Source organism: Eutrema salsugineum, unplaced genomic scaffold (genome assembly GCF_000478725.1).
Source record: "Eutrema salsugineum unplaced genomic scaffold, Eutsalg1_0 scaffold_6, whole genome shotgun sequence".
Classification (NCBI taxonomy): domain Eukaryota; kingdom Viridiplantae; phylum Streptophyta; class Magnoliopsida; order Brassicales; family Brassicaceae; genus Eutrema; species Eutrema salsugineum.
In genome coordinates, this window is record NW_006256547.1 from 4,450,987 (window position 1) to 4,464,321 (window position 13,335).

General features: G+C 36.3%; 4 protein-coding genes across 4 annotated transcripts; 1 reads left to right on the plus strand and 3 right to left on the minus strand.

Moving 5' to 3' along the window:
* Positions 1-1,232: 1,232 nt before the first annotated feature.
* LOC18011503 (sec-independent protein translocase protein TATA, chloroplastic) lies at positions 1,233-2,559 on the minus strand. The gene is made up of 2 exons (XM_006394968.2): positions 2,206-2,559; positions 1,233-1,528 (listed from the first exon to the last, which is right to left on the minus strand). Exons 1-2 carry the CDS (start codon positions 2,509-2,511, stop codon positions 1,397-1,399), a joined length of 438 nt encoding a protein of 145 aa, XP_006395030.1. The 5' UTR covers positions 2,512-2,559; the 3' UTR covers positions 1,233-1,396.
* Positions 2,560-2,810: 251 nt separating this feature from the next.
* Positions 2,811-5,063, minus strand: LOC18011504 (basic leucine zipper 63). Its single transcript, XM_006394969.2, has 6 exons — positions 4,730-5,063; positions 4,145-4,244; positions 3,802-3,913; positions 3,626-3,701; positions 3,411-3,536; positions 2,811-3,322 (listed from the first exon to the last, which is right to left on the minus strand). The coding sequence occupies exons 1-6, from the start codon at positions 5,006-5,008 to the stop codon at positions 3,056-3,058; spliced, it is 960 nt and encodes a 319-aa protein (XP_006395031.1). The 5' UTR covers positions 5,009-5,063; the 3' UTR covers positions 2,811-3,055.
* A 2,175-nt stretch (positions 5,064-7,238) lies between these two features.
* On the plus strand, positions 7,239-9,347 carry LOC18012642. The gene is made up of 4 exons (XM_006394970.2): positions 7,239-7,630; positions 7,958-8,152; positions 8,498-8,679; positions 8,810-9,347. Exons 1-4 carry the CDS (start codon positions 7,342-7,344, stop codon positions 9,137-9,139), a joined length of 996 nt encoding a protein of 331 aa, XP_006395032.1. The 5' UTR covers positions 7,239-7,341; the 3' UTR covers positions 9,140-9,347.
* Positions 9,348-9,798: 451 nt separating this feature from the next.
* Positions 9,799-12,321, minus strand: LOC18012643 (GDP-mannose 3,5-epimerase). The gene is made up of 7 exons (XM_006394971.2): positions 12,167-12,321; positions 11,177-11,587; positions 10,979-11,075; positions 10,760-10,889; positions 10,538-10,670; positions 10,239-10,446; positions 9,799-10,144 (listed from the first exon to the last, which is right to left on the minus strand). The coding sequence occupies exons 2-7, from the start codon at positions 11,584-11,586 to the stop codon at positions 9,989-9,991; spliced, it is 1,134 nt and encodes a 377-aa protein (XP_006395033.1). The 5' UTR covers position 11,587; positions 12,167-12,321; the 3' UTR covers positions 9,799-9,988.
* Positions 12,322-13,335: the final 1,014 nt, after the last annotated feature.

A 13,335-nucleotide genomic window follows, 5' to 3' on the forward strand; every position in this document is an offset into this window, starting at 1 on the left:
ACGAAGAACATATGCACATTAGTTACACGTTAACATATGACTATAAATGGCAAGACCTCACCAACTCACATTTCAGTGGCTTTCACTCGTATTCTCTCAAAGTGAGTAGATGATATACAACTAATCTGCTTTTTCTGTTATACGTGATTGATAGAATTTTGGATGATTTCTCTAAAGCCTTGTAATTTATTTTTGAAAAAGCCAGAACTATATCTTATCCAAGTATTAGGCCATGGTGAGTTATTCAATCTTGTGTATTATTCCATATCCAAGTATTATGTCATGGTTTTGTAGCAATTTTAACCATCTATCAATGTATTTATTTTTAATAGTGTAAATGATCCTTATACTCCTCCGTATATTGGCCAAGACAGCAAGGTGTATAAGTTTGTGGACAAGTCTTATATATCACTATGGCACAAATGTGAAGAATTCCTCCCAGCTGTGAACTTCTGTGCGTATCTGAATGTCACAGATAATATCACAAATCATCTTATGGTTGACGGAAATGAATCTTGGTTAATAATTTCATTGTCACTATCAGAACACAACAAAGAGGAATAATTTACATCATTTATTCCAACATTCGAAACGGTTTGAAGTACGAATTCATCTTAAAATTTATATTTCATATCACATCCTTTTTGTCAATTTTTGTTATAATTTTCATCTATCAATTTATCATATCTATTTCCGGTTATCATAAAAGTTAAGGCGAGATCTCGATTTAACAGCATCTCAGATCTTCAAGAGCACTCTGGCCAGCTCATGTTAGAAATGACAATTAAAGGGTACGTTGAAGATGCGTTCAAGGTGTATGAAGAAGGTGTCAAAATATTCAAGTATCCTCATGTGAAAGACATATGGGTAACTTTTCTTACAAAGTTTACGAGATATGGGAAGAAAAAACAGGATAGAGCTAGAGAGCTGTTTCAATGGTAAGCTCTTCTATCCTTTCACTCATGCTAGTTAATAGGCTGCTTTGTGATGATATTGTGCTTGATCTAACTTGTCTATTTATCTTTCTTTCAGGCTCCATCTGATGCTGTCAGGACCTTATACCTTCAGTATGCAAAGCTAGAAGAGGATTTTGGTCTGTCCAAGCGAGCCATGAAGGTCTATGAGGAACACCAAGGTCTTAACTACTAGAATATTACATTCTTGAATCTGTTTGTGCAGTTTTTATCTTAGGTTCATCTGGTGTTAAAAATTGAATGTTTAGCAAGGTGTTCTTTGTTCTTAAGAAGAAAAGCTTTATAGATTCAAATCAAACACCATGGGGCTAATTTTCATAGGAACATTACTCTGCTTCCTTCAAAAAGAGTATTTGATCTAAACTCATTGCACAAATTGTTGTAGCTACAGTAAAAAGTGAAGCCTAAAGTCTCATCTTCATTCATACACTGTCCTTTGAGCTCGACGAAACTTCAGTTTTTTCCTCTTCCTTTTTGCTCATTGCTACCGGAGATGAGTCAGCAACAGAATCTTCAGGTTCTGTCTTAAGCTCAGATTCAAACTCTTTTGCAGCCTGCGTCATTACACAAACCCAACAAGCCTTCATCAATGCAAATTGAAAGACAAGAGCTTAAAGGAAACACAAAACATACAATTAGAAGCTAATATATATATATATATATATATATATATCTTAGAAGAACCATGAGCCATAACAATTACCAGTAAGTTTTATAGAAAATATAAAGCTAAGAATATCACTCTAATAATGGAATCACGAGCATTGGTGTGATCGGTTTTGGAAAGAGAATAAGCTACATAACAACATGTTTTGGATCTATAAGCTATACAGCAAAGTTATCAATGAGCTTACTGTTTCATGGTGGACTATTTAACAAGCAAATCAAATGTTTTGTTCTTGATCTCTACTCTATACAGCAAAGTTTTACCCACTCAATTTCCAATCTTTCTGATTTTTCTTATCAATTCTTCACAAATCCAGACAGAACTCATACAGCAACTAAACACTTGAAACATAAAATTCCCAAAAACGCATCCCTCCTTATAAGACCTTTTACATCAATTCCAAATACAATCAACAAGCTTTTCACATGAACTGGCAAAAGAAACTCCAGAACTGCATATTATCTTCTTCAATTCAAGTGAATACACATCAAATTTATTAGCAGCTAAACTGAAATTTCGAATTCCAAATTCCAAATTCAATCTCTATTCTTCTAATCAGCAAACCTGTTGAAAGCTCTTGACGGTCTTCCCAATACTCTTTCCAATCTCAGGAAGCTTCTTAGGTCCGAATAGCAACGCAGCGACACCAGCGATCACAGCAAGCTCAGGGACACCGAGACCAAACAGGGCATTACAAGTGAGTGGCTTTCCCCTCGGCTCTGGTCGGATTCTTGGTCGAATCGCCACCAAAGAACGGGTACTTGGTCGGGTCGTCACTGTGAAGCAATTGGAGAAGAAGGAAGAGCGAGATGATGATAGAGGCAGAGAAACTGGTGGGGGAGAAGATAGAGTCGCAACAGATGTCGCCATTTCTGCTCTCTTTTTTTTATTTTCTTTTTCTTCTGGCTCTACTTCTCTCTGTGTTCTTTCTTTTATCCAATACTAAAATAAATTAAAAAAAAGGAAATTCTTTTTTTTCAGCTACTATACTATAATACTTAAAAAAATTAATTATACAGTTCTTCCAAATATATGTGCTCAACATGAGTCTACAGATTAATGAAATATGCAGTTCTTCCAAATATTTTTGGTTATCATCAATTTTGCAAAATTAACATATTAGTTCTACTAAGTTCACTTAACAAGAAATTAATGGATAAAATGAAGACGCTTGAATTTGATAAATCCTTGCTACCTTTGCAGTATTTACAGCAGATGATGTTGGAGACAAATTGTTGAAGAAAAAGAAGAAGAAGAAGAAGAAGACAGAATCAGAGATAACTAAGTGTACTTCAAAATGGTTATTAGAAAAAGAAAAACAGACAACTTTTTACAGAACAATATTAACTTTTGACTCACTCTCTGTTTCTCTCTTGTGACGATGTTACAAATCAAGTTTCTTCTTAGCAGCTACTTACTGATCCCCAACGCTTCGAATACGTTTCTGCAGATGTTCCAAGCTAGCAACTCTACGCATCGAAGCTGTTCTGTTCATTTTGCACCCGATCAAGGCCTTGCTTTTGTTGCCTGAGCTGGTCTCTGGTGGTGTGGTGACGTGGATGCTTTCGTCTAGAGAATTTGATGTCTCTGGAGGAAGAGACACTGTTGAAACCTGAGGCATGGTGTGGAACATTGGGTTGAAGCCAGTGATTCTCTTCACTGTCTCCTCAGCCATTTTCACCTGCAATATAACATGTTTCAACAGTCTTTAGTATAGGTAAAGTGAGTTTTGCTTTACTCTTTTTATCCGAGAGAAATAGTTGGTTTACCTTGGCTCGTAATGTTTCGATATTGGCTTTCAAAACTCTGTTTTCTACAGCTGCGTCATTGAATGTCTGAGTTACCTCAGTGAGACCTTTCATGAGCTTGGAATTCTCTACACGAAGCTGTGAAACCTGCCAAAGCGAAAATACGAGATGGAGATTGTAAGATGTGAGCTAAGAAGGGTAAAGAGAAAGAAACAAATGTGGCGAGATTAACATACTTGTGTCTCTAGCTCACTCAGGTGTGCTTGCTTTCTTCTTCTGGACCGTCTAGCTGATTCCCTGTTAGAAAGCATTCTGTAATAAACAAACAGTAAACAAACAAATGTTCATATTCAAGCCAGATTTAGTATCCTGAGAGGCAATTCAAAAATGGGAAGTAGATGTGTTTTATTACCTTCTCACACGCTTAACATTAGAAGGGTTCATATTTGTTTCACCATCAGCTTCTTCTTCATCACCTGAGAGCTCAGATCCACTTGTTATAGCACTGCTCATCATTGGTGTAGCTGCAAATGAGAACAATACAGATTAGTTCCATTAGAATGAGCGGATTTGAGATTTGTGTTAATACGCATTTACAAAGAACTCTTAAACATCGCATGTGCAAACACAATAACTATCAACAATATCATTAAGGGGTAAAGCCGTAAAGGAATCAAAACACGTTTTAGCTTCTATACAAGCAAGAATAACAGAATTCAGAAAACATGTATGAGCAATATAAAAAAAAAAAAAACCTTTGGAAGAAGCTAGAGAGGCTTGTTCTGATGCACTGGATGTGTATGCTCCTCCATTCTCAGATCTACCAGACGTCTCCTGAGGTTTAATGAAAGATCCCTGCCAAGTTTCGATTTCAACACCACAAAACAACTAACGAAGAAAAAGTTGTAATCTTTAGAAATAGCAAACGGTTCTCTTCTAACTCAAATCAACTCTAGAGAAGAGATGAAAGTTCACAACTTCAAAATCATGTCCCCGAGATCCATACATCCTAATACTCAAAATGAAAAAAAAAAAAAAAAGCTTGGTTCTCTTATAAGTCAGCTTTTCAAAACTCATCAATCTCTCAAAAGCTTCGAGTTTGAAACCCCAAGCATGTGAGTCGATTCAACTAACTGCAAGAAATCTAGCTTACAGATAAAAAGGTTTGATTTTTCCATCCACTAGGAACAACTACATTTGCACATCGAAAGCTATCATCATCAACCGATTTCGTGCAAATGTTAATGTAAAAAAATAAAAGCATCCAAATTCGGAAACTAAAAATCCAAACGAAAACATACTAAAAATGAAGCGTGAGCAGAGAGAGATTGATTTTATACCCTTTTCATGGCGACAGCAGCACAAGCTAGATTGAGTTTATTCTTAAGGAACTCTCTGTATTCCTCGGAATCGACCGGAACACTCGGAGAAGGAGGTCCAGAGACGGAAACACCAGACGCCGTCGTAGCTTCTCCGGCGGCTGAGGATTCTTGTATGAAACGATGAAATGCCCACTCGGAGTCGCTACGATTCATCGCCGTCGTTCCATCGGCCTCTTTCGCTAGCTCCGACCAGAGAAGGTTACCGGAAAATTCTTCAACGGAGAAAACCTTTTCCATTTTTGTTAATAAATTTGTTTATTTCTCCCTACAAATTTCTTCTTATCCGATTGGGCAGTCTTTGAATTTTTATAATATGTTCTTTTCAACTTTAATATATATATTTTTTTTGGTGAGATATTTAATTTTTCCGCAAGGCCCCGTTAAGAATGTTTATTCCCATTGACACCAAAAACTTTTGGTTTATTCAGTTAGGTCACTATTTTCTAGTTGTATGTAAGTATGTAACTAAAGAAAACAACATGACTCCGTCACTAAAGCTCTCAAAACAGCTCTAGAAGGTGTGAAATATACGCAAATGCACCTGATAGTTGAATCTTTTTGATTAATTGAGTGTCTTAATTTCTAAAGAAAAAAATGCAGGAAAACAAAAAAAAAAAAACAATTTGAAATTTAGGTTTCAAATGTGATGATATGAAAAAGGAATCAAGATTTAAGGGCCACATGACCCAATAATAAAAAAAAGAAGCAGTAGAACTTTTTTTTTTTGAATTGGGTCCAAGAATTTTGGAATGCAAAGCTTTCTTTTTCCCCAGGATTTAAAGATTATAGTGAACCATACATAAAGTTCCCTGGCCAATTGTATACACTAATGTGTATATGAATCAATATTTGCTTACAATCAATGATAACACAAGACTTTGAGGGGCTTGAAGAAATATCTTTGATTCATTGACAAATCTACACGTAATAAGATTGTTTTTGCCTTGTTGGATTTAATATTTGTATTCCAACGCTTTTTGGGTCAAATCCAAGTCAGACTAACGTGGCAAGAGGGGTATTTTGGTTAATCTGGAAGTTGATCGGCGTCGAAGGATATTTAAATAGTATAGTCGTCTTTGTTTTTGTAACTTCATTTCGTGGGTCCATTTTTTTTTGCTCAAAAGATTTCTATTTAGGTCCGTCTATTTAATTAATATTCCCATTTGCATTTTACAAAGTTTACAAATGAGGAGGGATCCGAGAGGGACGTAAGATATGGTTGTTTAGTCAAGTTAGATTAGAGAAATGTACTAAACTTATCATTCTTGGATAAGAATCTATCCAATTCAAGTTGCATTTTCGTGGGTCCATTAAGTTTTTGCACATGTGGAGGTACGTTTGTGCGAAACGTCTTGTTGAGAGAATCTATCAAAATAACAATTTCAATTTTAGTTTACAGAATCCTTTTCTTGCATTAGAAACAAAGATATGCAGTAAATAATTGTCTAAAAAAAAAAATTCATCAAAATACATGTCTTATAAAGTTATAAACATATTCCAAAACAATTTCATGTCACTATATTAGGTTTTCGTGGATTTTTTCAAGTCAGATGATCTGTTCAATTTTTGTTTTTTTTGTTCTTTTCAATTTCAAGCCTTCTAAAAGAGTATATGGTTATCTCTTATTTCATTTACTTTTTATTGATGCTTCAGCTCTGCCTTGAAAAACAAAAATTCAGCATACATCGCTTAAAAACATATTCTAAATAGTTTCATACCGCTAAAATCTTTTAAAGTCAAGTGATCTGTTCAATTTCAGACCATGTCGTTTCATGTGGGATTTATCTCATTCCCTATAAACGAGTGTATTTTATCTCTTAGTTTTAACTTTTTCATCGTTTATCTCTTAGATTTAACTTTTTTCCGTTTGTGCTCTGATGATTTGTTTTCTATTTAATAAATAATATACTAATGCAAAAAGATTGGAAAGATAAAATTGCTGAGAAAAGGATGGGCAAACAGGTGGGACGTGTTAAAGGGCCAACGTGAAAGGTGATAGCTCATTCATTATGGACAAAAAGTAGGCCCCATTTATCTAGCAACAAGGCTTCATGGGCCCAGAGTTTTCCCTCCTTTAGAACCACATTAAATATTTGTTCATGTTTTTCCACGAGCAATATTTCAATGTCATTCGCTCCACAATTTATTGGTCCAACACAATGTTTTGGAATGTTCAAATAAATTTGAGTACTAATTACTCATATTTTATAGTGGATATGGTTTATGCTCTAGTCACTTTCCCTACATTTGCTTTGTTTGATATTTTCAAAATGTAAGAATGTATCAAATGGGGGATAATCCACTTTTTGACATATGAGTTATAAGGCTCATAAGGAGATTTGTAGCCCATTATAGTCCACCATAGCAGGCCCGTAATGGCATTACCGTAATATTTACTAAACGTCAGGCCTTAAACTATAACGTTAGGGAGAGAGTCAGCGATTTTGACAGACTTCCATTGACTAAGGAAAAAATAAGAAAAAAACAAAAAAGTTTTCGAAACGGTCTTTCTCCGTCACCTAACCTCTGAAGTCACAGCAGGTGATCTCTCTCTCCTTCTCTCGAGAGAAATGTCGAACGCGGGATTGACGATTTTCGACGGTGAAGTGCTTAGATCCATCGATCTCAAGCTACCGGAGCTCGAACATACCGTCACCGGAGCTCAGCTTCTTGAAATCTCTGAATCTAAGGTTTCTGAGTCTCTCTCGGGCCTCTCACTGCCGCCGCACCTCAAAGAAGCGGCGATCTCCAGAGTATCCTCAGGAGACGAAGTCAATTTCCGGCGTACGGATTTCAACAGCCAACAAGCATCTGAGAAACTCGGAGTATTTGTCTCCGCCGTTGCCGATGCTCTTAGAGGTATTAGCGATAAATTCATATGACTTAGTTCTGTCTCCGATGATCCCTTTTATATTGTGTATTAGCGATAAATACACTCCCGAAATCTTAACTGTACAGAACTTTTCAGCTAATCTGATCAAATAGATTAAGCCGCTATGGATCATGGAAATTGGATATGCGTAAATGCACATGTTGTGTGTTCGATGATTGATGTTGATCGTCGAATTTGGCGTACTTTGTTGTTGAAAGAAAGAGAATAGGCTTTTTTCATAGATTGATTGATGCAGATACTTGGTCTCTCTAGCTTATTTTACTGAATGTTACAGAGTGATAATTTTTTTACAGATACTCCAATTGTGGTCTCAATTCTGGATGGGAGTACGTTGAAGTTATTTTTGGAGGATGAGGATGATTTTGCAATGTTGGCAGAGAATCTGTTCACCGATTTAGATGAAGAAGATAAAGGAAAGCTTTGCAAGAGCGAGATACGAAAAGCTCTTTTACACATGGGTGTTGAGATGGGTGTCCCTCCACTCTCAGGTTTGTTCTTTCTTCCTGTTTTACTTTGCCTTTTGAGGTCAATCCTTTCGAAATCGGTTTTAGTTGTGTTTGGTCTTAGGCGCCACAGATATTTAGCAGCAGTTACATAGTTTCTCTTGTAGCATCAATTCCGTAAAGGACTTGCAAAAAATTATAGTTTTCAGGTTTTTCTTTATTCCATATTCTGTTCCTTCCACGTGATTAAAGTCAACCTCCTAAGCTCCTATAGGTGTACCATGTATTTCTGCTTTTGGTATTTGTGGATTTAGAATTCTACATTCTGTTTACCTTTGAATCGTTTCATTCCCACTAGCGTTTTAACATAGTCCGGCTTGTTTGGAACAGAATTTCCCATCTTAGATGACATCATCAAGAAGCACGATGCTGATGGTGATGAAGAGCTTGGACAAGCACAGTTTGCTGAACTATTGCAGCCAGTTCTACAAGGTATAGCAGACGTCCTTCATGAGAAACCAATAACCATTGTCCAGAACGTTGAGATTTTCACTGGATCAAGGCTGCGTAAGGTTAGTCTACTCTCTGCTGCTTATAAAATTTAGAATTTCTAAAGAACACATACATAAACTTTACATGTACTTTTTATTCTTTTAAAAAAGCATGGATCTTTGACCAGCTCTAACAACCTATTTTTCTCAGATTCTGGCAGACGAGAAGACGCTCAAGTGTCTCGTAGAGAAAATGATCTCGGAAGAGTCTAAAGGGAAAGACAGCCAAGGACGGGCAGATCTTATAAAGAGTTTGATAATAAAGAACGGGAAAGAGTTGGGATTGCCTCCATTATCTTCAGAGAACGAATCAGTGGCTCTTCTCTATGACAACATATTTTCTCAGTTAAATAACAGAGAGAAAGGAAGCGCTGATGCTTCCACAGAAGAGGGGTTTATGGATGCTGTCAAAGATGTACTCAGGAAATTTGAGGAGTTGCTCGAAACCACACCGGTATATTCTGCTATTACCAATCTCTAAAGCTGGCCATTATACTCCGTATATTCCGTAAATCGATCATTAACTTAAAGAGAGAAAGACAGCGAAGATTCACATAATCTTTGAGAGGTATATTATTATTGTATATCTGAGAATCTCAGTCACACCCCAATTGTCTTTCCCATTTGGTCTGAATCAAAAATATGGATGATAGATGATTTTGTTCAAAAGTAAAGCAATTAAGTATTTTGGGTAAATTTGACATCTTTTTATGTATCTATAAACTTATAGATCCATACACCCATTAAAATCTTCCCAGTAGAACGTACCACGAAAGGTAGTCTGAAAATAGGAAACATGTGACTTTTGTAGTTAATCAGTGTGGGCCTGTGGGGGATATTTATCAACGTGCAGTTCCCATAACGTGCGGCGTCAGAGAAAGGACAAAACGTGCGACTCTTTTAGCCGAGGAATGTGTGAGATAAAAAAAAAAAAAAGGTTGGACGTCAGAGATGGGACAATAAAAAAAGAATGGTGAGTGATCCTTAAGCCCTAGAAATGTGTAAAGAGATGATAGATATATTGATAAGACGAGAGAAAAATCTCAAACTTGGCCACTTGATTATTGGTACCACAACAACATCAACTTGACGATGATGGTGAACATACTGTGAAAGGACCACAACTATTATCGACTTAACAAGGAAAACTTTCTCAATTAAATATTAAAACAAGAATTAGGGGATTTACTACAGAATGAGAGAAAGACATCAAATCCAAAACATTTATTATTGCTCTTTTTTTTCTTCGTAGGAAAGCGTGTATCTAAACATTTTACTAGCCTTAATTATATAAATTAACTAAGGCAATTTTTGAGCTTGAAATCATCTTTCACTCTTTTCCATCAGCCGCGCGGAGTGATCCAAGCTGAACCGGTGCTTGAGTCCCAACCACCTTTGATGAACCGTAAAGCGTAACATCACTGCCTTTAGCCTTCTCCTTCTCAATTTGTTCCTTTATCCAGAAGTAGGTTATTCGAAGCCCCTCCTGATTATACCAACATCAGATCGTTACTCTCACAAAAAGATGCAAACTCTTATCTTATCTTTGAAGCTACTTAAGTCACAATGTTTTTTGGTACCTTCAATCTCATTGTTGGAGCCCAACCAAGCTTTTCTTTTATCAGATTGTTGTCTGAGTTACGGCCACGAACACCTTCTGGGCCTGGAATGTGGTGAATCGGAAGATTCTTCTCCTCAAAGCTGAGAACCATCTCAGCCATCTCATTCATGCTCACCATCTCATCGCTTCCAATGTTCACCGGCTCACGGAAATCTGATTTTGTCAACCTTAAAAAAACAACAATGAAGGAAATACACTCAGAGAAGTTATGTGCATCAATAGATTTTATCATTTTCTATTTTGGAGCTACTGTCTCACCTAAGCACACCTTCAACACACTCATCAATGAAGGTGAAAGAGCGGGTTTGAAGCCCGTCTCCCCACATCTCAAACCTATCCGTGGAGGTGAGAGCCTTTCTGCAGAACGCAGCTGGAGCCTTCTCTCTTCCACCTGAAGTGACCAATTTGTACAGCAAATATTAAACCCGATAGTGAACAGATAAATGGTAAGCGCAAAAGACTATTTCTTTATCTGTTTACCTTTCCACGTTCCAAAAGGACCGTAAATGTTATGGAACCTCCCAATGCGGCACTCAATTCCAAAATCTTTGTTGTAATGCTTGCACAACTCCTCCGTTGCAAGTTTCTCCAAACCATAAGCATCTTGAGGCTACAAAATATATTAGAGTATTCTTTGTCACGTAAGAAAGTTATCTTTTGCAAGAACATACGACAGATAATCATCAGTTAGACACAAACCTCTGCAGGCCAAGCATCTGACTCCTTGAGGCTCACATTAGTCGTTTCCAGCTGCTTGAACTCGGGATAGATACATGCACTAGAGGCATAGAAGAACCTAAAACACAGAAGAAAAAAAGATATAAAGTTCCAATCTTTAACTCTGTTTATAAGAAGAAAAAAACTGGTGGCTCAAGAAACCAAGAAACGCAATCAGACCTCTTAATCCCATTGATCCTAGCAGCCTCGATCATGTTGAAGCTGATCATGGTGTTGTTGTACATGATGACCGAGTGGTTGGACTGGATGAAACCCATACCACCCATGTCGGCGGCTAAGTTAAAGACGTGATCAACACCATTAGTGACCTTGAGGCAATTCTCCATGACCCTGAGATCAACGAGATGGAACTCATTGCAGAACATGTCTTCAGTCATGTGCTCATTCTTCTTCCAGTCAGAAGCAATCACGTAATGACCTTCGTGCTTCAAACGGCGAGCAATGTGGGAAGCGATGAAACCTCCGGCACCGGTGATCGATATCCTCAGCTTCTCAGAAGGCCAGTAAAGCTCTCTCTCAAGCTCCTTGTATGTGTAGGCACCATAGTCAGCTCCATTGGTTGTTGTCATTCTGGAGTAACGCAAAAAATACACAAATCTATCAGAAAACATGAAGAAAATTGATTCACCTACATAAACAAATGTCTTTAACTATTACACAGATTTTAAACCAGGAGACTTGTTATTTCACTAATATCTGAAACAAAAATCAGAATGGAGAAAGCAATTCGACCTAAAAGTGAAAATCATCTTTATCCAACAACTCAGGAACAGTAAGATCTCATGCAAAATTTGGCTCCTAATAAACTGTACAATCTTACATTAATATACAAAAACTAATTCATTACGTCGGCAGAATTCTTCCTCTGATAAATAATTAGTTTGTTTAGCAAAACACAGATTGACGCATTGGATTCGACTTGAATTACCCATGTTGTATACACCCAGAAACACAAAGAAGATTATCAAAAGTTCGCAAATCTCAGAAAGAAAAGGATTTAGTGGAGAAAAACAACAATTGTGACGAAATTGCAAATCTGAACATGAAATTAAAACCCTAAATTACAGGAAGGAATTAAGAAAAAAAAACGAAACCGGGTGATGAGAAAAAATGAATGAATCTAGGAGAAAACCGGGAATAGGTCTTTACCTCAAAGAAGCTTCGAGAATCGGAGAGATTGAAGACGGTGAAGAAGAAGAGATAATGCAAAGGGGAAAAAGGAGAGGTGAAGGAAGCGATAATTTTGGGGAGGAGGAGGGAGAGAGTAATTGTGTGTGTGTTATATATAGAGAGTAGACAAGGAGACGAGGAAGCTCACAACAGAGCAACACCACTCGTTATTAATTTTTCCAACTCGTATTAGTTAGTATTGTGCCTCTCTGTGTTTTACTTCTTTTTATGGACTCTAAACAGAACTAAACTAAACAATTTGGTTAATTTTTTTTTTTTAATTTCCTGTTTATTATACTTGAATGGATATTTTTTTACTCGTCTGGAATATTATTATTTTGTTTGTCAACTTAAAATAGTAAGTGTATATTGTATATGATGTGGTATAATTTGAAAGATGCTCCCACTCCTTATCGCCATGGGTCCATTTTGTTTGCTAATATTAGATGTGAAAAAACCAACATAAATCATTTCTTGAATATATATATGAAAAAAATTTACGGATTCTGATGTAATTAACATTAGAAAGTTGCTGTCGAACATTAACATTAGAAAAAATTGAATAATTTGACCAAACCGTGATAATTCTTCTAGTGGAATCTCATAGCGAGATGCCGAGATCTATTGTTAGAGAGAACCGGATACATCTAGCAATTATAATACAGAAAATTATATACCTTCGATATTTTCTCTCACTCACCACTCAGACGTAAACTTATTATAAATTGAGCTTCCCCTCTGTATCTGAACTTTGTTTGAATCAGGCAAAAAGCCAATTAATTAGGACTGAATTAAGGAAAAACTGAAAAAGAAAGAAACCAACCAGTCAAGCAACTTTACTATAATATAGTCAGATACTTATGCGCCAATCTCATATTTGGTAGCGGCTAGCGATACGTATACATCTGAAATAAAATAAGGTATCCTGACCGGTTTGTCTTTAGAAATCATTAGATTTATATTTATATTAAACTTTTCAAATTTATTTGATAACATGGAATGACAAAAAATACTGAGATTTTAGATCATAATATTTGAATGCTCGAATGGTATAATATACTGTTTGATTAAATAAAAAATCAATGACTTTAATTATATATACATATATACACAATATTCATATCCTAGATGATTCTTATAATTTTGTG